Source organism: Apostichopus japonicus, chromosome 20 (genome assembly GCF_037975245.1).
Source record: "Apostichopus japonicus isolate 1M-3 chromosome 20, ASM3797524v1, whole genome shotgun sequence".
Lineage (NCBI taxonomy): Eukaryota > Metazoa > Echinodermata > Holothuroidea > Aspidochirotida > Stichopodidae > Apostichopus > Apostichopus japonicus.
Window position 1 is genome coordinate 1,656,301 of NC_092580.1, and position 27,171 is coordinate 1,683,471.

The 27,171-nt window shown below is 39.9% G+C and overlaps 1 protein-coding gene across 6 annotated transcripts; it reads right to left on the minus strand.

The window, feature by feature from the left end:
- Positions 1–5,800: 5,800 nt before the first annotated feature.
- On the minus strand, positions 5,801–26,655 carry LOC139961033 (monocarboxylate transporter 12-like). 6 transcript variants are annotated; one of them, XM_071959850.1, is made up of 5 exons: positions 26,567–26,655; positions 8,776–8,974; positions 7,522–7,665; positions 6,369–7,160; positions 5,801–6,014 (listed from the first exon to the last, which is right to left on the minus strand). In XM_071959850.1, the coding sequence occupies exons 2-5, from the start codon at positions 8,960–8,962 to the stop codon at positions 5,878–5,880; spliced, it is 1,260 nt and encodes a 419-aa protein (XP_071815951.1). In that variant the 5' UTR covers positions 8,963–8,974; positions 26,567–26,655; the 3' UTR covers positions 5,801–5,877. The 6 variants fall into 6 exon arrangements, with proteins under 6 accessions (XP_071815951.1, XP_071815952.1, XP_071815948.1 ...); XM_071959851.1 differs by lacking the exon at positions 26,567–26,655 and adding an exon at positions 25,128–26,038 and having other exon boundaries at positions 8,776–8,878; XM_071959847.1 differs by lacking the exon at positions 26,567–26,655 and adding an exon at positions 25,128–26,038.
- Between the last annotated feature and the right edge of the window lie 516 nt (positions 26,656–27,171).

Sequence of the window (27,171 nt, forward strand, 5' to 3'; positions counted from 1 at the left end):
TCTCGATCGAACGGTAAAAGGCTCGTTAAATTATTCAGGTGCGTATCCAGGGGGGGGGCGTTGGGGGCGCGCGCCCCCCGGGTAAGAAAAGGAGAAGAGAAAAAAAGAGAAGAAAAAAGGAAAAAAGAGGGGAAAAAAGAGGAGGAGGAGAGGAAGGAAGGGAAAAGAAAAAGAAGAAAGAGAGAAAAAGGAGAAAAAGAGGGAGTAAAAGCAAAACGCGAAGACACCGGGAAGAGAAAGAAGAACAGTGACATCATTACAGCGCTGAAGGGTAGCCAGTGACGGATCAATGATTTCGTAAAAGTGTGACTCACCCTACCCCTTACACCGACAACTCCATTTTTTGACGTTTCCATTTTCCTCTCTCACTAATGATCTATATATATACTATATATGGTCTATCATAACGCGTGTGTAGAATTGTGCTATGAAACCAACTGTGGCTGGTCTCGAACTCGACCGTGTCGTCGGGGAACATGACGCATTTTGGGATGGGGGCGACCGCCCGCCCCCCCCCCCCCCCATTCAGCATTTTTTTAAATGATATCGCTAAGTAATTTCAAAATAGAAAGTGCTTAGAGACAACTTACAAGGCCTGGGAAGTGTCATTTCCAGCGATCTGGGAGACATTTTCGGCCAAAATTTGCTTGTACGCTTCGCGCCAACCTATGGTGGCGCTACGCTTAGATAATTTGCCTACAGGCTTCGCCCCTCCCTTGGCAAATTCCTCGCTACGCACCTGTTCGAATTTGTAACGCAAACAGCAGATATAACATCATATCAGTGAGCATGAAAATGGCGTTCCAGGATGAAAAGCCTCAAAACTGTCCGACTTGCCTGAAAAAATAACCAAAAATTTTCGCGTTCAACGTGTTCATGTCAATATTATATAAGCAAGCATCGGTTATTACATCGCATGCCATCATGTACCGTACGGTCCGATAAAATTCCGCAGTATACCGCGGGATGCTAATGTAAACAACGACATGTCTCATGTAGATGTATGAAAAGCATGGATGTCCAATTATGTCAAAACTCTCTTTTACATTAGTAATGGCGAATTAGGGCCTGCACCCCCGCCGCGCAGTGGCGGAGCGTCCATATGGTCAGGGGGCGGATGCCCCCTGACGGACTCAAATGAACTGCTGGCGCCTTTTTCAGCTCTTTACCACTTTTTACTTATTCTAGATTATTGACTTTTTTATTGCGCTCTCATCTACTTATTGACATTTGTCACATTTTGTTGGTGTCATTTGGCGATGACACCTTATTCTTCGTTTATATGCAAATTAGCCAGGCCCGGAAAGGGTCATTTCCGGCGATCTAGGGAGTATCTTTACTCACAAATTTTCTGTACGCTACGCGCCAACCAGTGGTGGCGCTCCGCTTAGATAGTGTCGAAAGCGCCCCTACAGACCATTATCGCCACTCCTGACCAATACCCCTAGCTCCGCCACTGCCGCCGCGCCTCCTACGCCTATGTGTGTAGTGTTCGGTTTCGGAAATATCTGCTATTTTTTCATTTCCTTCAACCAAGTTTTATAATAGCCGTTATAACAGGTTTTAATATTTGTACACCAATAAATTAACTGTGTCTGAATGATCCAAAATTTCTGACCAACATTCTACATCACACTTCCCTCTACTCGTGCAATTTTGACCGGTCTGTTAGGGGTTGAAGGAAGTTTTTTCTATATTGGTTGTCCATAGATGAAATTTTGTACAACATTATGGGTATGTTTTGAAGTGAGTTTATTCACGAGAAATGTGAATTTTCAAATTCTGAACAAATATGGGGCTTAAAACCTTGAAAAGTGGGGCTGACGGGTATTGTAGGCCGGGACGTAGAATCACCTACAAAAGCAAAGACCCACAGGAGATGAGATCAGGTCGAACATGATGTGTGCCGGGTTGACAATCTTCAAAAAGGTTAAGGATGGAAAAAAAAAACTATTAGGAAATACTTGGTTCTCAGGCAAAAAGTGTACATCTGGTTGGTCATTTCAAGCCCGAGAAGTGCCGTTTCCGGTGATCTGGGGGGTTTCAAAACAAGAAATTTTCTTGTACGCTGCGCGCCAACCGATGGTGGCGCTCCGCTTAGATAGTAATTCGCGCCCCCCGGGTTTGAAAATCCTGGATACGCGCCTGTTATTCGTCATATTTGTGGCGGTGCGCCTGCGTATGAAGATGATCGTTTGGAAGTTCCTGTCAAATTTATACATTACCTATATTCATATTTAGTGTATATGTTACTTGTTATAGAAACCGTACACAGTTTTTGGATCTTGTACCGAACGGCAAATTGATAGTGTGGGTAACCAATTTTCTATACGTATATAGGCGTCCAGTATGGCCGAGCCTGAGGGCTGGTCGCCTTTGGCCGAATCGAGGCTGTTACGTTTTGATGACCTTTAGACTAATCGAACGCTTCTCAGAATGGTAAAGCCCTTTATATACAACTTATCGATCTGTATTTATTATTCATATAATTATAAACCTTGTTACAAGTCTTCTCTGTATTTTCTCTGCTATCTGTTCATTTGTTCTTGCTCTGTTGTAGTCATTGTCTAATCTCTTTCCTCCCTTTTATTGCTGTCGGTGGTTGTGTTTTTGTGTTGTTCCATAGGTTTTAAAGGTGACCAACTAATTGGTATCTCCATGGTATGCACATACCTAAATCACACTACCGTTTATCTCATATATCTGCAATATAGACTATAAGTAGAACTATATAAGTTATGCAACAAACATAACACAACTGGCGTTTGCAAATGTTCATTAAAAGGGAACACTTCGTTTTGAAACTGACATACTAGTCAATCCGTTGTTTTCACAGTTCCAATAGCTCAATCAAAACATATGAAATATAGAGAGCCGTTGCATGACATTCAACATCACTGCCTTTGATAATTTTTGATGAAACTAATATATGCTACCTGAGACCATACAATGCCCTCCCCCTCCCCCTCCCCACCCCCACACTCACACTTTGAAAACTGACAGGTTGCTGTCCTACAGCTCGTTCAACTTTGGATGCACTCCACGGTAGTGCGAAAACACATTCAGCTTGATTTAAGCATTATATATTAGCAAACAGTAAACCAAGCAATAAAATGATAAATACATATGCCACATAATCCGATTATTATAAATTTTTCTTTCTCGAAATTTCGACAGAAAAAGTCGACATGTTGACTTTTCACGTCAAAATTAACAGATTTAAAAAATTTCAATTAAAAGACAAAAACAATTGAAGATAAAAATAAAAACTCGAAAGACTAGATTATCTCCAATTATTAATATGAATTGTCGACTTTTCGACAAAAACAATCGAGATACCCAGAGACAGGTGATTTTTTTGTGGAAAAAAAAGTAGAAAACTTCAGTGATGTTTTTTTTACATCAATAAATAGGGCCTAAACTGTTCGAGTTTAAGAAATTAAGAAATTAAGAAAAGAGATTAAAGAAAAGAGAAATCAAACTATTGACGAATACAAGCAGCCGAAAAGAATTCAAACAGGAAACAAAATCTGATAATAATATGATATCATTTGAATATAATGATAAAAACTGGGAAAACATTGCACCAGATAGCATCTAAGGACCTTCAATTGTTCAAAAATATCTCAAAGGAGGATACTCCTCCCCTTAGACCCCCCCCCCCCCCCCGCATATCAATCGCAAAATGTGCTCCCCTTTCGAATTCCTGGCTAGGTCGATGCACACGTTGAATAATGCCTATGTTAATAACATATAGACATATTAGGTTTCTTTCAGATACGACTATACTAAGTACGGGATAGCGATATGGGTTATATATTATTTTAATATTTTGTTAATAGACCAAAAAGAACAACATAAATTAAACAGAGTGTAAACAAGAGCAACAGTGTAGAACGTACTGGCACTATAAGGAAGTTGGGTGATTTCGAGACCAACTAGTGTTTTTTTTTTATCAGAACGACTGTAGTGACCGTCTGGGAAAGGTTTTGAAAAGTAAAACAACGAAAGCTTCAAGTTCTTCTGTAATAATTCCCATTGTTATTTAGAGGCGTGCAAGGGAGAAGCCCCTGAAACCGCAATGTTTTCACATTTGCCTTTTCCTTTTGTATTCTCAAAGCATTTTTAAGCACATGAGAATTCATGTTCTCTTAAATGTATCTCCCTTGGCCCTGGTAGGGGCCCAGGGTACCGCCTAAAGAGTTTCTGACATTCACTGTTCTCGTATAGCGATTTGAAAGCACAAGAGCGAGTGAGAGAGGTGGACAGAGATGAATTAAAAGTCTCTGAGATGTATTTCCACTCTGACATTTCCCCAACGTTCCCTACAAATGTCTTTCCCTACTAAATATAACCAAAGCATTTCAATAATCATGCATTCAGGGCTTGCTCTCAACTAAGACTGACCAGCGGTCAGACGTGGCCGAGGACCCATGACAGTAGTGTATAGTCCATGCATATCCACCATTGCCTCCAGGTCAACCCGATATTGAGTACAACCAGCAAGTTGCGTGAGAATTGTGTTTCACTATTCTAACCATGCGCTTTCTAACTAACCGACCAACTGTATAACGAGCAGCGACTGCAAAAAAAAAAAAAAATATTCTATACGGACGTGCTAAACACGAAATGTCTTTGTTTCAAAATGTGTCTAATTTCATTTCATAAATGTTGAATCATGACAAACACCGTGCACACATTTTGATGATAAAGTTCTATTCTGACGCTCACGTCTCACTTCATATGATGTGTTTCTTCGCCGTACTAACCATTGGAATCAGATTTAAGAACCGGGAGGTAGAAATCAGTGGTGGATCTTGTCCATGTAAAGGAGTGAGCAAAAGTTGGTCACTTCTTCTTCTTGGAATACCATGACCTTTTTATTTCTGCCTAATATGCGCCTGTGGGGGAGTATATGGTCTTCTCTATGTCTCTCATATATTTATATTTCTTCTATATTTGTTGACATTGTAAAATATTAGATTATTTAATTTGGTTCTTTTCTTTTTCCGTTTTCTCTTGTTATTTTTCTTTTCTTTCTTTCTTTGGTCTCATTGTCACACAAACCATGATATCGAATGAACGGCTGCTTAATTAAAGGTCTGCTGTATAGACTCCAACAGTATAGCACGCTATCATGGAAAAGTTTCTTGAGATTACGTAATAGACCCTACCTTGGTCGTAAAATGACCTCTTTTTACCAATTAGTCTGCAACGCCTGCCACATATTTTTTTCTTATATGAGTGTGAATGCTGTATGATTAACTACAGTGTAGACATGAACATATTTCCACACAGTGTTTACACAAATTTGAGCCTAATGGCGTTAAGAACTGAGCTACACAGGCTTATCTTAGAGCCTGAGGTGGATTTGTATACGACCGTGGCAGGTCGATTACGTAATCACAAAACTTTCCTAGCTATAGCGTGCTATACAATTGGAGCCAATAAAGCAGATCTTTAATACGGTATGTCCCAATATTGCTACTGCAGACACTAAGCATTGTCCATCAATAAACACTTTCAGTGTATGCGCACCCTGAGAAATCATTATAATCTATGCCACGATTGAGTTCTATAAGAAGAGGCGGTTACCATGCATGCGGATAGACATACATCTCACCTAGAATGACATTAACTATGGCATAATATTCTTGATACGTTACACATATATCACATTGAAAGAAAAGTACTACTGAAAATGTCGACGCAAATGAAAGAAAAGAACAATGAATATGACTATATTCTAACATATTTTGCTCAGTCAGCAAACATGCGAAAGAATGAACATAAAACGAACCAGTTTATTAAACGATAATGATGCAATATGTTGCCGCTAACGGGTTGGTCTCATAAATGGTATAGAAATAAATATTGTTATTTAACAGAATAACATTCCGAAATGGGTCTTTTGTCACAAAACCACAGCAGAGCAAATGGTGCCACTATTAGGCACACAATTCCGTTCACAGTGAACACAGCAAGAGATGATCCAGTGAGATCCGTGAGAATTCCTGTGAAAAGCAAATATCGAACATGTTAGTCTATAATTGATAGAGTGGGACTGTTTGAAATTGGAGACTGATGGCGATATACATCAATACTATAGTGACAACCGCAAACGCGTGAACACATTTATCTAGTGCATCTCCATGGATGCAGCATATATGCTACCACCATTTTAGTGAATTAACATAAATATGTTCCATTATAAGGATATTGAAAACTGACTGAATCGCCTACTATGTAATCTGAGAAATGAAAAGAGCTGCCATTTATCAATCAAGATTGAATTGGTTACGAATAAATTAACACATGTGAGTATACAGATGTTGTAATTGTTATACTAAACAGGAAAAGCACAGTACCTGCTGTAAGGCCTCCGAGTTGATAAAGAATGCCTTCCATGAAGAAAGAGAGAGGTAAACCCTTTTGGAAATGATATTTACAGAGAACGAGTGGGATGAAACCGCAAATTGCAGCGTATTGAAATCCTTGCGAAAATCCACTTACGACCATGAGGCAAAACACCACTGAAAATTTCGTCATGTAAACACTGACTAACAGTGCAATCGCATTCACTGTAGATGGAAGTAAGCATCCAGTAATTGGGTTGATCATTCTTAATTTAAAAAGAAGAATTGGCAGTAGGCCTCCACCTATTCCACCTATCCCACCTGCTGTAGAAAGAAGTACTGATTGCTGTGCCGAGAAATTCAAGTCGTTCCCAAACGAAACCAGGAATATTGCCCAAGAAGAGTAGACCAACATCCCAGCTGCTGCGAATAACATGCAAATGGCAAAGTTTTTGTGACGAAATAGTGCTGAGAAGATAAAGCCATATCTGTCACATGGATGAAGTTTAGCGGTTGCTATGGTACCGTATGCCGAGGCACTGGCTGATTGTTCACATGTGGATGGCTTCAATGGACGCATTGCGATTCCTAGAATCATGTTGTTCATCAATATCATGCCTATCAGAACCAGTGCCGTGCTATGGCCATAATTCCCGACCAGCCAATTCATAACAAGTGGAAGCACGGATATTCCAACATAGGTTAGCACGCCGGTAGCCGACGAGATGATGGCGAACGTTACGTCATCGAAGAGAGCGTGCATGTACAAAAATGGCGGTAAACAGACAAGTCCGAAACCAATTCCTACAAATGGGAAGAAATTAAAAGAGACTTCGGTTAAAGGTAACCATTTTAAGACTGCCACAGATTTCTGAGATACGGTTATCACACTACTGGCACCTGGGGCAATGCATAGTACCAACAATGATATTGTTATTACCGGTACCGCACAGCAGCTACACAGTCACGGTTCGTAGATCTAAACAATTGTATTATATAACCTATATATAGTTATATATATATATATAGGTATATATAGTTATATATATAGTTATATATCTAGTTATATATATAGTTATATATTTAGTTATATATTTAGTTATATATATATATATAGTTATACATATATAGTTATAGTTATGTTCTCTGTATTGTTTCAACTTACCAGACATAGCATGGAAGATAAACAGGTGCCAAACTTTAGAAGCAAGCAATCCTGCACAGACATATCCAAATCCAGATAGGAAACCACCGGTAACACCAAGCGAACGATAACTGCAGTATTGGAGTAGTGGTCCACATAGTGGAGCTTTACGATACAAACAATGAATGAAGCTATGTTAAAAGAATGCTGGACTGTATATATCCACTATACAGACACCACACCCCATACATGCAAGGGCGGCGGAACCGGGGGAACAGGGGGCACGTGCCCCCCCCACTTTTCCTCAGGTTAAAAATGTGCCCTTTTTCTACATAAAAATTGAGGTGTCTCAAGTTAGCAAGAGGCCAGGGAACCAGAATGAACACTCGGGAAGGGCCGTTTCCAGCCATCTGAGGGGTTTGTAAAACCAAAAATTTTCTTGTACGCTCCGCGCCAACTGATGGTGGCGCTCCGCTCAGATAGTCGTGCACACAACTTTGCAAATCCTGGCTACGCCCCTGACTTTTAATGAATTTCTGTGGGTCAAACTCAAAGCTATTTCGAATGGAAAAAATGTGTTAAGATATTGACAAGAAATAAACTCTAATTCGGAAGATTCCTACATTAGCAACTAGCATGATTTCACCTCATTTTGTGATCAAAAGAAAACTTGTTCCTTGTTTCCCAATTTGCACATTGGATATTGTAGTGCTATATGCATATTTTCATTGAGGGGGGGGGGGGGGGGGACGTTGATGGAGTGATGTGTATACGCAAATAAGATACAATAAGAATACAATACAATAAGAGTTACAAAGGGTACTAAATATAAGGCTGCATCAGTCCAATCGAATTTCTGCAAAGTGCCCTTTGATGTCGGTGCTCCCCCCCCCCCAGATTAAAAGTGCTTCCGCCGCCCTTGCATACATGCACCCATTTACATTCCCATTGTTGGAAAAGCAAACTTACCTCGAAAGCCCGATCAGATGACTAAATCGGTTGCTCTTTCGAACACTTATTATTATGATTTCCTCGATATATCATCATGAGTACTTTATACGTGTTTCAATTTTCCCGTCCATGATTCCAGCGTTCCTGAGACACGATCATAAGACACGTTAGATTAAAGCTAAGAGCCATTATCTGTACTTAACTTCTAAATTTTTCTAATAGTCGTAAACGTATATAGGATGACGACTAAGTTACAGAATCATGACGGACAAAGTGATAAAAAAATGAACAAGAGGTTCCGGTTTTCTATGTGGATATACTTACCCATAAGAAAACTAATACCACACTGTAATGTGTAAGCCCATGCCACCAGAGTATTACTGGTTTGTAAGTGTTCCGTTGTATATTGTAGCATCACGCCGTTGACCTTCATGATACCCCCGAAAGTGATGATACGAAAAGAAGAGAAGAATATGATGAGTCCAGGTAAAAGTCGATGCCTCAGAACCATGTCAAGTTTCTCCTAAAGTATTAACATTAGAAAAAAAGAAACATAATACCAAATACATTGAGTGTTTACCGTGCTTTTAAGAATTATACTCTACCGTGATGTGTATGTTTGACGTAGCAATTACCAAATATACGGCGGATATATATGGAACGCGAAAAGGGCAACCTTATTTCGTTGTCTAAACTAAGTTTGTTGCTGTTTAAACTAAAGATGTTGCTGCTTTTTTTTTACCATGCCGTTGATGTCTAAACTTACGTTGATGTCTAAAGTCACGTTGATGACTAAACGCGCCTTCATGTCTAAACTCACGTTGATTTCTAAACTTACGGTTGATGTCTTAACTCACGTTGTCTAAAACTTTCGTTGCTATCTAAACTTACGGTTGATGTCTAAACTTACGTTGATGTCTAAACTCACGTTGATGTCTACACTTTCGTTGCTATCTAAAGTTCCGTTGTGAACACATTGTGAACGAACATCATTCTTTCTTTTCAAAAAAATTATAACAATCAACCGCAAGTTGCTTCCGTGCAGTGCTAACAACGGTTACATCTCTATGTTCCGACGTCTCTATTTTTGTTCACCCAATTTTTTTTGGACCTCATTTTTTTGGACCCATATTTTTCGGACCCATTTTGTCGGACCCAATTTGTTGGTACCCCATGTTTTTTTGGAGACTCATTATTTTTGGACCCCCATTTTTCGGACCGTGGGGTGGGGACTGACGAAAAAAAAGTTGGTGTTAGGGGTCGCAGGTCCCGGTGATCCACTTTTAGGTCCCGACCGTCCTTTGGTCCTAATCAGGGGTCAGGAAAAAATTGGTCACAAATCATGTTGGTCCAAAATTTGGGTCCAAAAAATTTTGGGTCCGAAAAATTTTGGTCCAAAATAATTGGGGTCCCAAATAACATTGGTCAGAAAAAATTGGTCCGAAAACATGTTGGTAAAAAATTTTGCCCAAAAAATATGGGTCCGAAAAAATTGGGTCCGAAAAAATTTTGGTCCAAAAGAATGGGGTCCGAAAAAAAAATGGGTCACAAAAGAATGGGGTCAGAAAAAAATTGGGTCACAAAAAAATGGGTCCGAAAAAAATGTGGTCAAAAAAAATTAGAGTCCAATAAATTGTCGGAACATAGAGACGTCGGAACATTGAGACGTCGGAACATAGAGACGTCGGAACATAGAGACGTCGGAACATAGAGACGTCGGAACATAGAGACGTCGGAACATAGGGATGTCACCCTAACAACATATCTATTACAGAGATTTTCATGCTAAATACAGCCAATGATGTTTTCTCAAATTTCCCGAGATTTGTTTGGTTAATAGTCCCTTACCCATTGTCTGCAAACATGCTTGCATCTTCAGTGCTCAATGAACGCAAAGTATGATGGTTTAACTATGTAACGTGAAAAGGGGGGGGGGGGGGTATCGTTAATGTCATGCCGGATTTGTAGCAACAGCCATGTAAATATCGTTAACAACCTGATTTGTCGAACAAATCACGTTGTTAACGATATTTACATGATAGTTGATACAACTCCGAGGACGTTATTTACATTTATATTGTTAATGTCATATTTGAATAATTGTTATATCACAGAAAGTTATGAGTTGAGACAATCTATGAATTTTGCGGGAAGCTACCACAACATCTCTGATACTGAAAAGGACTTTAAATCTCACAGTATGTTATGTTCTCTCACTTTTGAGAGTTGATAATATAAAATATGCACTTATACCACAGTTATTTCTTCGTTGCAAACTTGCGTAAATTTTTGCGGTCCCTTTGACCACGTGCTTCAAGTCATGATTCTGGTGCAACACTAATTCGTGTGCATAAACTACTGCAGTCATACATCGTCAAAAGTAGTCATTGAAGTTTCGACATTGCGTAAAAATGTTATTTAAATACTATAATTTTCGTAGAGTTGGTTGCTTCCAAATACTGAAAAGCATCCAGGGTAAATGTTGGATCAGTTGCTCTATGGTTGGATGTAGTCTGCGCTTCGTGAGTAACAAGAAGGGCACAGTATTGAAGTACGTAGGCAATATGACTCACAGAACTAGTTTACTTAACCCGCCAAGCAAGTTCATTCGTAACACCAATCCAGTTCGGAGTTTCGATTTGCGAAAGGGATTGTGTTGTAAATGGAAAATACACAAACCTTGCTCAGCATTGTTAAGAATTTTAGACCAAAAAAACCGCTAACATGTTATGCAAGAAACGAATCATCCAAGATACACTCGAGTTTTGACTAAGGCTATGTGTTGTAGGTAAGGTGATATGATCTTTTCTCCACAAATTTTCAGGATATGCGCATGTGCAGTTGAAACTCCGAAGTTTGAACAGGCCTAATACAAATTGCGTGGAATTTAGCGAGATATGCACACTACATTTGCGGGGATATTTGAAGAGTTGGGGTTGCTGGTAAAATCGCTGCAGGTCAAAGCATCGAGGTACTATATACAATAAATTGTCGGAACATAGAGACGTCGGAACATTGAGACGTCGGAACATAGAGACGTCGGAACATAGAGACGTCGGAACATAGAGACGTCGGAACATAGAGACGTCGGAACATAGGGATGTCACCCTAACAACATATCTATTACAGAGATTTTCATGCTAAATACAGCCAATGATGTTTTCTCAAATTTCCCGAGATTTGTTTGGTTAATAGTCCCTTACCCATTGTCTGCAAACATGCTTGCATCTTCAGTGCTCAATGAACGCAAAGTATGATGGTTTAACTATGTAACGTGAAAAGGGGGGGGGGGGGGGTATCGTTAATGTCATGCCGGATTTGTAGCAACAGCCATGTAAATATCGTTAACAACCTGATTTGTCGAACAAATCACGTTGTTAACGATATTTACATGATAGTTGATACAACTCCGAGGACGTTATTTACATTTATATTGTTAATGTCATATTTGAATAATTGTTATATCACAGAAAGTTATGAGTTGAGACAATCTATGAATTTTGCGGGAAGCTACCACAACATCTCTGATACTGAAAAGGACTTTAAATCTCACAGTATGTTATGTTCTCTCACTTTTGAGAGTTGATAATATAAAATATGCACTTATATCACAGTTATTTCTTCGTTGCAAACTTGCGTAAATTTTTGCGGTCCCTTTGACCACGTGCTTCAAGTCATGATTCTGGTGCAACACTAATTCGTGTGCATAAACTACTGCAGTCATACATCGTCAAAAGTAGTCATTGAAGTTTCGACATTGCGTAAAAATGTTATTTAAATACTATAATTTTCGTAGAGTTGGTTGCTTCCAAATACTGAAAAGCATCCAGGGTAAATGTTGGATCAGTTGCTCTATGGTTGGATGTAGTCTGCGCTTCGTGAGTAACAAGAAGGGCACAGTATTGAAGTACGTAGGCAATATGACTCACAGAACTAGTTTACTTAACCCGCCAAGCAAGTTCATTCGTAACACCAATCCAGTTCGGAGTTTCGATTTGCGAAAGGGATTGTGTTGTAAATGGAAAATACACAAACCTTGCTCAGCATTGTTAAGAATTTTAGACCAAAAAAACCGCTAACATGTTATGCAAGAAACGAATCATCCAAGATACACTCGAGTTTTGACTAAGGCTATGTGTTGTAGGTAAGGTGATATGATCTTTTCTCCACAAATTTTCAGGATATGCGCATGTGCAGTTGAAACTCCGAAGTTTGAACAGGCCTAATACAAATTGCGTGGAATTTAGCGAGATATGCACACTACATTTGCGGGGATATTTGAAGAGTTGGGGTTGCTGGTAAAATCGCTGCAGGTCAAAGCATCGAGGTACTATATACGGAGTTGGAGAGGAGGAAAGAGTGGCAGGGCAGGCGAAATGAAGGTCGGACGGCCGCCCTTGTAAAACAGCGAAGCTAGGGCACTCGATGGCATCCGCCATATATATTGTGTAGAGCATTCACAAAGTACATGCAGTGATAAGATCGCATCTTCTCAACTATAAACACTAGTAAAAGTATAGGTTATATAATAAACGCAATTGGTGTTCGATCGGGACGAAAACATTTGTCTTTAGTAATGTTACTGTCATTCGTTTTACTTGATTGCCGACATTCACAACATATCCAGACATCTTGTAATGGTTCAATAATTTAATTTTAAGTACAGTATTTTATGCTGGCATTTTGTCTCGACACTCGTTTTACTTGATTAACGACATTCCCAGATTATCTCTACACATTGTTGGAGGGGCTCAATGAAATCAGTTTAAAAGTGCAGTATTTTTATGCTGGTACTTTGTCTAGACACTCGACGTTGTACTTGATTTCCGACATTCACAGCGTATATGCATAGCCTATAAGTATAACATCATAACATTTTAAATGTTGTTTACCGTGCAGCCTCCTATTCGTATGAGTTGTACTAACGCACATGTTATCTGATAGACTGGCTGTGGGATATACGGTAGCTAATAAAACAAGGTTTCTACAAGTTTGCGTTTGGTGACTCCAAATGGACTTGGACCTCCAAGACCCCTATTGTTTTTGGTGCAGGTGTTTATAGCCACGTACAGTAGACTGACCTGTGTTTATCATGCCGTAGTGTTAATGTATCAAAATGGTGGTTCGGGCCATTTCTATAGTAACAGCTAGTTCTGCTTATACTAACACCTTTCTAGTGTACTGAAGTCATCGAAACCTCAATGCATTTTGCATTCTGGTTTACATTACGCGGTCGAGCAATTTTGAACAGCGCCAATAGCAACAACGTAAGTTTAGACAACGACGTATGTTTAGACAACGGAAGTTAAAATAACAACGTGAGTTTGAGCAACAACGTGGTAAAACAGCAGCAACAACTTTAGTTTAGACTGCAACAAACTTAGTTTAGACAACGAAATATGGTTGCCCTTTTCGCGTTCCATAAAATACAGCCAATGATGTTTTCTCAAATTTCCCGAGATTTGTTTGGCTAATAGTCCCTTACCCATTGTCTGCAAACATGCTTGCATGTGCTCAATGAACGCAAAGTATGATGGTTTAACTATGTAACGCGAAAAGGGGGAAAATCGTTAACGTCCTGATTTGTAGCAACAGCCATGTAAATATCGTTAACAACCTGATTTGTCGAACAAAATCACGTTAACGATATTTACATGATAGTTGATACAACTCCGAGGACGTTGTTAACGATATTGTTAACGTAATATTTGAATAATTGTTTTATCACAGAAAGTTATGAGTTGAGACAATCTATGAATTTTGCGGAAAGGTACCACAACATCTCTGATACTGAAAAGGACTTTTCATCTCACAGTATGTTTTATTCTCTCCGTGTTGAGAGTTGATAATGTAAAATTTGCATTTATACCACAGTAATTTCTTCGTTGCAAACTTGCGTGAATTTTCGCGGTCCCTTTGACACGTGCTTCAAGTCATGATTCTGGTGCAATACTGATTCGTGTGTATATACTACTGTATTCATATATACATCGTCAAAAGTAGTCATTGAAGTTTCGACGTTGCGTAAAAATGTTATTTAAATATTATAATTTTCGTGGAGTTGGTTGTTTCCAAATACTACAAAGCATCCATTTTGTTGGATCAGTTGCTCTATATGGTTGGATGTAGTCTGCGCTTCATGAGTAACAAGAAGGTCACAATATAGAAGTACGTAGGCAATACACTCACAGAACTTACTAGTTTATTTGCGAACGGGATTGTGGGGTAAATGGAATAGGCATCACCAGGATTCCCAAAAAATTCAAAAGGGGAGGGGGACACCCCCTCCCCTTATACCCCTCCCCCAGGACGGCGATTCGTGGCATGGACCAGCATTTGCCTTCTCAAGAGTTGGGAGCTATGTAAATGTATGAGCATGAGGATTTACAGTTTAACACCATTTTGCAGTTACAGGCTGGTTGTAAGAAATTTAGACCTATGAGAAATAAAATTTCTTGAGAAAGATGATACCAACTTTGTTTTATAAATATTTTAGAAAATTACACCTGGGAAACATTTTTTTTAGAAGTAAATTAACATCACCATTGTACACTTTTGTCTCACCAAATTTCATCTGAGGGCATTCCCCTTAGACCCCTCCCCCGTATCACTCTAATGCCACTTTGGCCCCTCCCAAACAAAGGCCCTGGATCCGCCAATGTCATTGGCCCACTGTTATTCATTATCAAATATCAATGACATATGCCAGGTCTCTGACACTGTTCTATATTTGTAGATGACACAAATATATTTTTTGAAAGTAATCATGCCAATAACTTTAAAAAAAAAAAACGTTTGCAATGAACTTAAAAAAAATTTCCAATTGGTTTGCTGCAAACAAGCTGTCACTAAATATGTATAAGTCAATGTTTATATGTCATCACACTAGTGTGTTATTTCGCTATTTAATTCTTCTAAAACTTTATGATCTTATTAAAATAAATACTGCATGTTTCGCTCACATATCTAAAATAACAACCTACCCCCTGCATTGGAAGTTTTTTTTTCAATTTTTGTCTTCTTCTTAATTGTCTTATCAAGTCTAAATTGTTATCATACCGTGAAAGTTGGAGTTTGAAGAGGGTCCCAAGTATACATAACATGAATGGTCCCCTTGCCCTATCTTTGTTTTAATATCAGTTAGTACGACCATACATACCGTGGAGAGTCAACCTTCAAAAGATCACAAACCAGGATCGGAATTGCACTTGAGATATTTTATTATCTCAGACCTGCAGCCAATTATCCTGTTCGTTTCTTCAACCTGTGCTCAATTCGTCTGGCGAGCTCGCCGATTCAGACTTGGGATTTATCGGCACGAATACAAAATTGCTGCAATGCTTCTTTCCGTCGACGGGGATGTAGCGTTGGCAACACTACATTGCGTCTTACAGCTAAATGGCCAAACCTACTTTTCGAAAGTTTAACTTAGTATACAGTTTTCGATTTGATAGACAAATGACGCAGAACATTACGGTCATGAGGCATATACCAGCAAAATAAACTCCCTCAAATATTCAAGGTTGCATACGCCTGGTTAAGCTGCCCAATTGACTTACACACTAAATCACATATAAGCATCGGTGTAATAATAATAATAAAAATAATCACAATAAAAAGGAAAAAAGGTATCTCTGCCTAGATAGCTCATCAGGTGCGTATCCAGGGGGGGCGTTGGGGGCGCGCGCCCCCCGGGTAAGAAAAAGAGAAGAGAAAAAAAGAGAAGAAAAAAGGAAAAAAGAGGGGAAAAAAGAGGAGAAGGAGAGGAAGGAAGGGAAAAGAAAAAGAAGAAAGAGAGAAAAAGGAGAAAAAGAGGGAGTAAAAGCAAAACGCGAAGACACCGGGAAGAGAAAGAGGAACAGTGACATCATTACAGCGCTGAAGGGTAGCCAGTGACGGATCAATGATTTCGTAAAAGTGTGACTCACCTTACCCCTTACACCGACAACTCCATTTTTTGACGTTTCCATTTTCCTCTCTCACTAATGATCTATATATATATACTATATATGGTCTATCATAACGCGTGTGTAGAATTGTGCTATGAAACCAACTGTGGCTGGTCTCGAACTCGACCGTGTCGTCGGGGAACATGACGCATTTTGGGATGGGGGCGACCGCCCGCCCCCCCCCCCCATTTCAGCATTTTTTAAATGATATCGCTAAGTAATTTCAAAATAGAAAGTGCTTAGAGGCAACTTACAAGGCCTGGGAAGTGTCATTTCCAGCGATCTGGGAGACATTTTCGACCAAAATTTGCTTTTACGCTTCGCGCTAACAAATGGTCCTGGGTAGTGCCATTTCCAGCGATCGAGGCATTTTCGGCCAAAATTTTCTTGTACGCTTCGCGCCAACCTATGGTGGCGCTACGCTTAGATAATTTGCCTACAGGCTTCGCCCCTCCCTTGGCAAATTCCTCGCTACGCGCCTGTTCGAATTTGTAACGCAAACAGCAGATATCACATCATATATCAGTGAGCATGAAAATGGCGTTCCAGGATGAAAAGCCTCAAAACTGTCCGACTTGCCTGAAAAAATAACCAAAAATTTTCGCGCAAAGCGCGCGTTCAACGTGTTCATGTCAATATCATATAAGCAAGCATCGGTTATTACATCGCTTGCCATCATGTACCGTACGGTCCGTTCAAATTGCGCAGTATACCGCGGGATGCTAATGTAAACAACGACATGTCTCATGTAGATGTATAAAAAGCATGGAGGTCCAATTATGTCAAAACTCTCTTTTGCATTAGTAATGGCGAATTAGGGCCTGCACCCCCGCCGCGCAGTGGCGGAGCGTCCATATGGTCAGGGGGCGGATGCCCCTCCTGACGGACTCAAATGGACTGCTGGCGCCTTTTTCAGCTCTTTACCACTTTTTAATTATTCTAGATTATTGACTTTTTATTGCGCTCTCATCTACTTATTGACATTTGTCACATTTTGTTCGTGTAATTTGGCGATGACACCTTATTCTTCGTTTATCTGCAAATTAGCCAGGCCCGGAAAGGGTCATTTCCTGCGATCTAGGGAGTATCTTTACTCAAAAATTTTCTGTACGCTACGCGCCAACCAGTGGTGGCACTCCGCTTAGATAGTGTCGAAAGCGCCCCTTCAGACCATTCTCGCTACTCCTGACCAATACCCCTAGCTCCGCCACTGCCGCTGCGCCTCCTACGCCTATGTGTGTAGTGTTCGGTTTCGGAAATATCTGCTATTTTTTCATTTCCTTCAACCAAGTTTTATAATAGAAGTTATAACAGGTTTTAATATTTGTACACCAATAAATTAACTGTGTCTGAATTTTCGACAATTTCTGACCAACATTCTACATCACACTTCCCTCTACTCGTGCAATTTTCACCGGTCTGTTAGAGGTTGAAGGAAGTTTTTTCTATATTGGTTGTCCATAGATGAAATTTTGTACAAGATTATGGGTATGTTTTGAAGTGAGTTTATTCACGAGAAATGTGAATTTTCAAATTCTGAACAAATATGGGGCTTAAAACCTTGAAAAGTGGGGCTGACGGGTATTGTGGGCCGCGACGTAGAATCACCTACAAAAGCAAAGACCCACAGGAGATGCGATCAGGTCGAACATGATGTGTGCCGGGTTGACAATCTTCAAAAAGGTTATGGATGGAAAAAAAAACTATTAGGAAATACTTGGTTCTCAGGCAAAAAGTGTACATCTGGTTGGTCATTTCAAGCCCGAGAAGTGCCGTTTCCGGTGATCTGGGGGGTTTCAAAATAAGAAATTTTCTTGTACGCTGCGCGCCAACCGATGGTGGCGCTCCGCTTAGATAGTAATTCGCGCAGCCCGGGTTTGAAAATCCTGGATACGCGCCTGCTCATTATGCGTAAAAGTCACCCAAGCGTTTTCTTGAACACCTACATGTTTACACACCATAACAACTATACTTTGGTCCAAATTTAGGACCTTTACCAGTTCAAATCGAAAACTTATACACGTTTTTGCTTCGTCACGTATTAAAAGCCTCATTGACTTACACACTAAATCATAAAAGAGATGTGGTCTCTGATTACTCAGACATGGCATATATACAGAATAGAATCGGATCGATCATAAATATGTGAAAGGAGGATCACTCATAAAAAGATACGTCAGAGGGATCACTTACCAATATATATACGATAGAATGATCACTCAGAAATAAATATGCTGGAACGATGAACACGAACAGGCAAACAGTAATTAGGGGGGCGCAGTTTAACTAATTGACTAATCGAGTTGATACAGAGAAGACTCGAATACCTACTGTAAGGCCTCCGAGTTGATACAATATTCCTTCGAGGAAGTAAGTAATGAAATCCTTGCAAGAATGCGCTTAGAATCATGAGGCAAAACACCACGGAAGAAGTTGTCTTGAAAACACTGACTATCTGTCCGTCTGTCTCTTATACGTTACCGTAGTTTGTTCTGGGTTCCGATAGCCGAATGAAGGCAAGATCGAACGTCCGGAAATCTACCCTTTTTTAATTTACATTTTTGCAGTAAATAAGCATGTTTTTTTTTTTTTCTTTGCCCTCTCGAAATAACCTACCTGTAGCGAAATGTCGCCGGGAAGTTATTTCGGCAATTAACAACTTCAGCACCGACAAACTGCTAGAAAAGTATGTCAGTTCTGAACTAAGAGGTGATGTTTTGTTTGAGGACACATTTTTTTTTTATGATTTTGAAGATCTGTTATTAGATCAATTTAATGTAAGATAAAGAGGATTGTTCCACTCGGTGCCTACTAAGGCAGCCAGTCCCCGTAATTCGACATATAATCTGCATGGGCGTCAACAGGTGGGGGACGGGGGGGACATGTCCCCCCCACTTTCAAAAGTGGAGGGGATATCATATCATTTGTCCCACCCACTTTTCAGAGCAGTTATTAAAAAAAACAGGTAGATGGTGATGAGTTACTATGTTCATATCACTACCTCCAGTCCCTTGGACTGGACGGACGAATAGGGGTGTAGGGGTTAAGTAATTAAGGCTACATGTATTCGCCGGATATGGTAGATCTTTATTGTTGAGTGCCGGCTAGGCGCTACACACGCTCTGCGCGCGGTGCCTTTTTCTGATTATTATTATTAAAGTACCTGGGAACATAACAACTGACGTCTCGCACCTACATGCATGTATTATATATACCACTCCACTCATCCCGGAGGTGACGGCGCCACTTTTTCAATATTTCGTTTGAGATGGACGCTGTGTAATTCGTCTCCCTTGGTGTCAGAACGGCATCTTTCTACCAGTACTTTCTGTCGGAATTTAGTTTAGTGAGACAAAATTTCTCCTCACAGATCTGGTTCTGATGTAACTAAAAACGACTCAGGAAGGCCGTCTCCTGCGATCTAGGGGGTCTTATGTACCCAAAATTTTCTGGTACGCTACGCGCCAACCAATGGTGGCGCTCCGCTTAGATAGTATAGTGTCCCCCTCACTTTCTGAAACCTGCTGACGCCCATGATAATCTGTGCAATGTAATGACATATTTCTTAGACCCATGCAGCAGGATTTAACTTTCACTATTGGCAGACAAAATGTCATTGTTCAGTTAGATTTTAAGGCTGTCATTCCAGAAAATTGACCTTAGATTTCCAGTTACGTGATATCACGAAAATACACATCACACGACTGCGTTCATGTGATTTCATTATTATATCAAATTAAGTTAGTATTCAGTGATTCTGCCGCTGCCAATTTTGCTTTTCTTGCTGTGAAAATAATTCAGTCAAATTAAAATTTTAATCGGTTACTTCATGTGCCGTTATGCTTTTGTGGTCAGCGATTCCCGGCTAGATGATAACAACTTTCTGCGTAGGCCTATACCTGTTTCACAGGGGGTAGCACAAAGGTGATGATGCAAAGAGTTGTGGTAAAAATCTCATTTTATTTTATCAGGATATTCTTTTCTTTGACCATATGATATTAGTAGGTAAGACCATAAAAGCAGAACTGAAGTTAAGTCAAAACTTGTTTAGAGAAAACACTGTCGAGCATGCAGTAAGTTTTCCAGCACCAAGTTCTTAATCGGGGTTTCGTCTCGAGAAAATTAAGACCCTGCATACTATCGATTCTGTGTTAATACATTGTTTTACAAGTGTTACGTTGGCCGTTTACGACAAGAACATATATAGTATTGAGCACTTTCTCTGCGTCGACACAGTTAGAAACTATCCATTACTTTTGCTGCAGTAAATAATTCTGTATTCTGTAAGTTATAAAGTAATCAAATACTTCAGTTCTAGTGCCCAACTGATTGATATTACCAAAATCATTACAAAGCAAAATAATGCGCTTTTCCGGGCAGTATTCAGAAACATTGCGCTAAATATTTCGTACTAAATCTGGAGTTAATGCACAGGGGCGTATCCAGGGGGGGGGGGGCGCAACAGGCGCGCGCCCCCCCTATTGGCCGTCACCAAAAAAAAAAAAAAAAAAAAAAAAAAAATTGATGACGACCTTTATGTGAGATGTCGGTGATCGCTCAACCCCCCCCCCCTCCCGTATGCTTTATTTTTTGTTTGCCGAAAAAAGGTTCTGGCGAAGTTCGGCGGCATAATAGTTTTAGAAACATAGATGGTAATTGTGTTTGTATTATCACTATAAACACTAAATGACATGTCAGCCATACTAAATTGTGCATTTTGTGTCCATATTTACTGGAAATGTTGCTTATTATTAAGGTCGAAAAATGGATCACATATGGCCATGGGCGGCGATCCTGGGTGGAGGGGGGATATATCCCCCCATGAAAATGGGTGGACGGGATGTAATGCACCATATCCCCCCCCCCCCCCACCAAATGCCAGGGATAAGAATATTTTCATGCCTACATTTATGCATCTTCGTTAATGTACGGCTCTTTTTTAGCTTCATTTCTCGCCTACCATAAACGCAGTGCGATCTTTTCAAATAAAGCGTCTTTATAAAGCAAGAATAGTTGACTGCAGGCTTCATTGGCCCTATAACAACAAAATGTATTATTGCGCCCACGGTATTGATATAGCACATATATGCACCCTCATAGTATTCATATAGGCCCTATAGTAGGCCTACACACGTACATGTTCCCTCGAACAGCTGAGAATCTCATGTTACCAGGGTAATGCTTAATACACGTTTCACCTGGATGCCCTAGCAATCGGTACCTAGGAATGTAACTATGTGTAATTGTGTATTGCATGTGTATAGGCCTATAATAGCCTGCATGAGGCCATTTTCTTCATCGAATAATATAAAAGAGCTCTCGAACATTCTAACGTTGCGCCTGAAACAAGATTGACAGGGGCAATTTTCCCAAAATAACACCCGAAATTAAAAAAAAAAGTATTTTGGATCCTGATTATGAGATATTTCGGACATGACATCCCTATTTTAAAGTTGGGTATATGCCGCTTGGAAACCTCGGGAAGTGCCGTTTCCGGCCATCTAGAGGGTTTGTTAATCCCCAAATTTTCTTGTACGCTTCGCGCCAACCCATGGTGGCGCTACGCTTAGATAGTCAACAAGGTCATATCCCCCCCCCCCACTCGGAAGTACGGATCGCCGCCCATGCATTTGACACCATTCTGCATTTCAGCCCTTCTTTGAAAGCAAAAATTGTACACCCCTCCCCTTAAACCCATCCCCCAGGACGGCGATCATTCATGCCTGGCGCCCCCCCCCCCCCTATTGGAAAATCCTGGATACGCCCCTGATGCATATATAGTTTTCTCGCTGTTTATTACTTCAAACTTTCAAAAGTTATTCGAAATTATCTTTATATTTCAATACGCCTTCATTTGAGTTTGTAAATACTTGAATGTTTAACAATTACTTGTTTAATTCATTATTATAGTTATAATTCTGGTACTATCTGAAATATACATCTTAACATCTGAAATATTTTAGGATATGCGATAGCTTCCATTTAAAATATCCATGCATGATTATTTATGTGTTACATGTCAACATGGTTAACTGGACTGGACTGATAAGGTTTTGCAGAACTTCGGTTACACGCTACACTGTTCCAATGGCGCCTATGTGAACATTGCAGATCTTATAAGGAAAGAGCCAGTGAGCTTTCGTCATTAAGAACAAGTAAACTGAAGAGCTTGACAGTGAACTGAATTTGGAATTACATTTTCCCCCTTTCACTTCTCAGTTTCAATATTTAGAACTATATTCAGAACTATATTCAGAACATCCAGCATGGACATTATGATGATAGTTTATTGTTAAATTTCATTGTTCATTGGTTTGCAATAAAAGGTCGATAAATGGCCAACGACTTCTTATACGAACAATTACATAACAATTGACAGACCGTGGTAACAAAATGTGCCTCGTAAATTGACCGTGGTGTGCACATACCCTCCCACTCTGGAAATAATGGTGTTGTCAATGCTATACAAGTACAATCAACGTGTTCAGAACTTTTTGTAAACATTTTAACAGTAAATTTAACATGTTGAGTTAATGGCTTGGAAAATGTTAACGTATAAAATTAATTAATCATTTTAATTGGTGACAATGTCGCAAAGAAGTCATTAAATATATAGTCTATTTCGATGAATATTTTCACACATGATTATCAAAACCATTGAAATACATGATTCTACTGCAGAAATTTCTCGTATTTTTTTACACAGCTCACGTTTTGGTTATGTTTGTTCTCATGAGAAGAAACCGTTTATCTGGGGTTCTGGTTTGGGTGTCGTTGGAACAATGGTTACACGCGATGGTCAAGAACGATTATAACATGTTTCACATGTAAATCATGCCCAACTGATAACAGATATTAGTGATTTGTTTTCAGTTAACCGCCTAAGAAGTTGCGTTTACTATGAAACATCAGTGGCGTAGTAAGGTACTTTTGAGTGGGGTGGCTGAAGACTTATGGCCGGCCTGGGGGAGGGGTCTAAGGGGAGGGGGTGGAATTTTTTTGCATTTCCAGGTGGCCTCAGATGCAATTTGGTGCAATATAGCACACTTCAACACCCACTCCATTTTGTAAAGAATTTTGCAATTTCACCTGGCCTTAGATGCAATTTGGTGCTTCAAACGAGATTTTTTTCTCATTTGGAAATGAAAAAGGGGTTTTCTGACTTGCGGAGCGGGGGGGGGGGGGCGGAACGATACTTCCGCCCCCATATTTTTCACTGGGGGGGGGGGCTGGCGCCCCCCAGCCCCCCGGTTCCTACGCCCTTGTGAAACATATCTATTAAATATATCATACATAGATAGATGGACACTAATTATCACGTATGCATGTTAGAACGAGAAAACCTTATCATTCGATAATTTGCTTAAACCTTTATTACCATAAGTTAAACTCATTGTAATGATTGTTGGTCATATCAGTTAACTGATCAACTTTAATCTCTTTAGGCACTTGACAAAGCCAAAGACATCATGACAGAAGTTCACTTGAGAGCAGCGACGTAGCCAGGAATTTGAAAGGGGGGAGCACTTTTTGCGATTGATATGGATTTTCAAAGTTGTAGGCACGACTATCTGAGCGGAGCGCCACCATCGGTTGGCGCGGAGCGTACAAGAAAATTTTTGGTTTTACAAACCCCCCAGATGGCAGGAAACAGCCCTTCCCGAATGTTCATTCTGGTTCCCTGGCCTCTTGCTAACTTGAGAAACCTCATTCAAAATCACTTTTAAACCCAAAAAACAAACGAGTTAAAAAAGTACGTAATTCAATAATACATAATGTATTAAAATTAGCAAGGTACACAAGGGCGGCGGAAGCACCTTTAATCTGGGGGGGGGGGCACCGAAGTCAAAGGGCACTTTGCAGAAATTCGATTGGACTGTTGCAGCCTGATATTTAGTACCCTTTATAAATCTTATTGTATTATCTTATTTGCGTATACACATCACTCCATCAACGCCCCCACCCCCCCCCCCCCCCCGTCTAAGTAGTCTTACTTTTCAACTTCTGATACTTGTAGATACAAAGATAGGCCAGAAATGTCTTTGATACAACCATAGCCAGTAATTATCTTTGATAAAACTGTAGCTAGTAAATGTTTATCGAAAAGGCTGTTTTGGAACTTGGAACGCCGATCGTGACTACAACAGGCAACAAAGAGCTGCAGCTCTATACATATAAAGTCTGTTAATCAACGATAGGCTTATTTGACTGTGGAATGTTCTCAACTGAAATTTATCTGCGTAAACGAGTTCTTAAGTAGATGTTAAAAAACTGACAAGATCGTATCCTAGTCTTTTTCGGCGGGTAGAGTATTGAATGAAACGGCACGCGATATGAATGGCAGCCTAGATGACAGAAGAATAGGTCACCTAATTTAGCCATAATCTTGCTTCGTTCATTTCAATAGTTTTTCCTGTCTAGACTCTTAAACTCGTCCAGCAAGCTTATGGATTTGAATTATGGGTGTTTTAATAAAAAAGATAACTTGGCCAAAAAAAGTGTAGGCCCGGGCCTACAGTGCTACATACTGGCTACGCCCCTGATAGTTCTAAATTAGGATTAGATCTCTTACTGAAATATCTCTGTTCTAATAAGGTGATCAAGAGTACAAGTTTTATGTAGAAAAAGGGCACATTTTTAACCTGAGGAAAAGTGGGGGGCACTTGCCCCCTGTGCCCCCCGGTTCCGCCGCCCTTGAAGGTACATGTACAGAGTAGTCTTACTTACTTTTCAACTTCTGATACTTGTAGATGCAAAGATAGTCCAGAAATGTCTTTGATACAACTGTAGCTAGTAAATGTTTAAGTTAGCCTAATAAGAGAAGGCGAGAGCTATCCGACGATTGCCATCTGATGCAAATTTCCCAAGTGTTTTCTCAACTGAAATATTATCTGCGTAAACGGGTTCATGTTTAAAAACTGACATCGGATCCTATAGTCTTTTTCGGCGGGTATAGGGTGTTGAATGAAACTATCGTGCTACATACTGGCTACGCCCTGATCATATGATATCATTATCAGCAGATTTTGTTTCCTGTTTAAATTCTTTTACATGTTCTTTTACATAATATATCAGAAAGACAAACATAGTGCTCTTTTACAAGTTTTCCAGTAGGATGATTCTTGTTTATTGTCCAATGTCTGGACTTTAATACATTTGATGAACTTAACTGATGGACAATATAAACTTTCATATTTTGTAATACAGCCAGAAATGCAGTGGCCTAAAAACAAATATCGTTATCGCAGTGTATTAGCAGTGTAATAATTATTTATAGGAAGTGCGTATCACGTACGATTGCTAGCTTAGCTTTATAACATGCTGTTCGTGCAACAACTTAGGACGACTCATTGAACGAACGTTGTCGACGTTGTTGTGCATACAGTTCGTGACATTCCATAGAGTGCGGTTAGGTAGGCAATATGTATTTTATTACGCAGTGGCCAACTGTAGGCTTGTAATTGGCTATAAGCTAAATTTAGCTAATTGCATCTGCCAAACTAAGTAAGTAGTTGAATCAGTAGGCGTGAATGTTACTACGATTACAATCGAGTTAACGGAGCTAACGAGTATTCAAGATCAAAAGAGCACTGACAAAATACCATGCTAAAAAACGACAGTATAAAAAAAAAAAAAATAGACACTGAAAGGGGGGGGGAGCGGTCGCTCCCCCTGCTCCCCCCCTGGCTACGTCCCTGCTTGAGAGAGAGGGGAAACAAATCAGTATGATAAAAATAACTTGAACTATATTTTTGGTTCGACGGTGTTCACGTCCAGTTTAGCGCCAAGTTTATTTTTCCTATTAACCCCGGTGGGCAGCGTTGTTTACACTACAAACTAATTTCAACAAACCACTGACATTTTTAACCCTCGCCTGGATTCCTGTGCAGCTGGGGTGCGTCTTCTTGGTTTTATTTTTTCTCCTGCTGGGTAATATAGCTTACAGCCTCGCCAACGCAGGATCTAATGTTTTCTGATTACTGTTACCAGAAATATACTGTTTGAACGTGCTAGCAGTCGGAAGGAAAGTTTTTAATTGATTTACAAATAATGTTCTTGATCACAAACGGTACTACATGAACAATAAGCTTAGCCAAAGGTAATAAATAATTTACTTCGCCCAGTTAATTAACTACACATAGGAACATAATGTACAATAAGCTTACCACCGACTGTAAAGACCAATTGTTTCTTCCTTGCAGGAGGTTCGCATCCTACTTGATCCAAGTCGTGTCAGATATCGGTGCACTTTTGGTGCAATGTTCTGTGAGTGAAAATGTTGGTAACTTGACCTGTTGTGTTTTTGTTTAGACTATAGTTGAGACATGATAAGAATGTTAATATTTAGTTAGTATTTGAAAACAAGCTTCATCACATTCAGTATCTCGCAACCTTTTAAATTAAAACGGTATAGCATGATAGACGAAGAGCTACAGTCACAGTTTCCAGCCCTTCCCCTTCAGCGGTGGCGGAGCTAGGGGTATTGGTCAGGGGGGGGGGGCGAGAATGTTCCGAAGGGGCGCTTTCGACACTATCTAAGCGGAGCGTCACCACAGGTTGGCGCGGAGCGTACAGACATTTTTTGAGTAATGACACTCCCTAGATCGCCGGAAATTACCCTTTCCGGGCCTTGCTTATTTGCAGATAAACGAAGAAAAAATGGTGTCATCGCCATTTTGTCAGAAAATTACACCAACAAAATGTGACAAATGTCAATAGGTGATGAGAGCGCAATAAAAAAAGTCAATAATTGCGAATAAGTAAAAAGCTG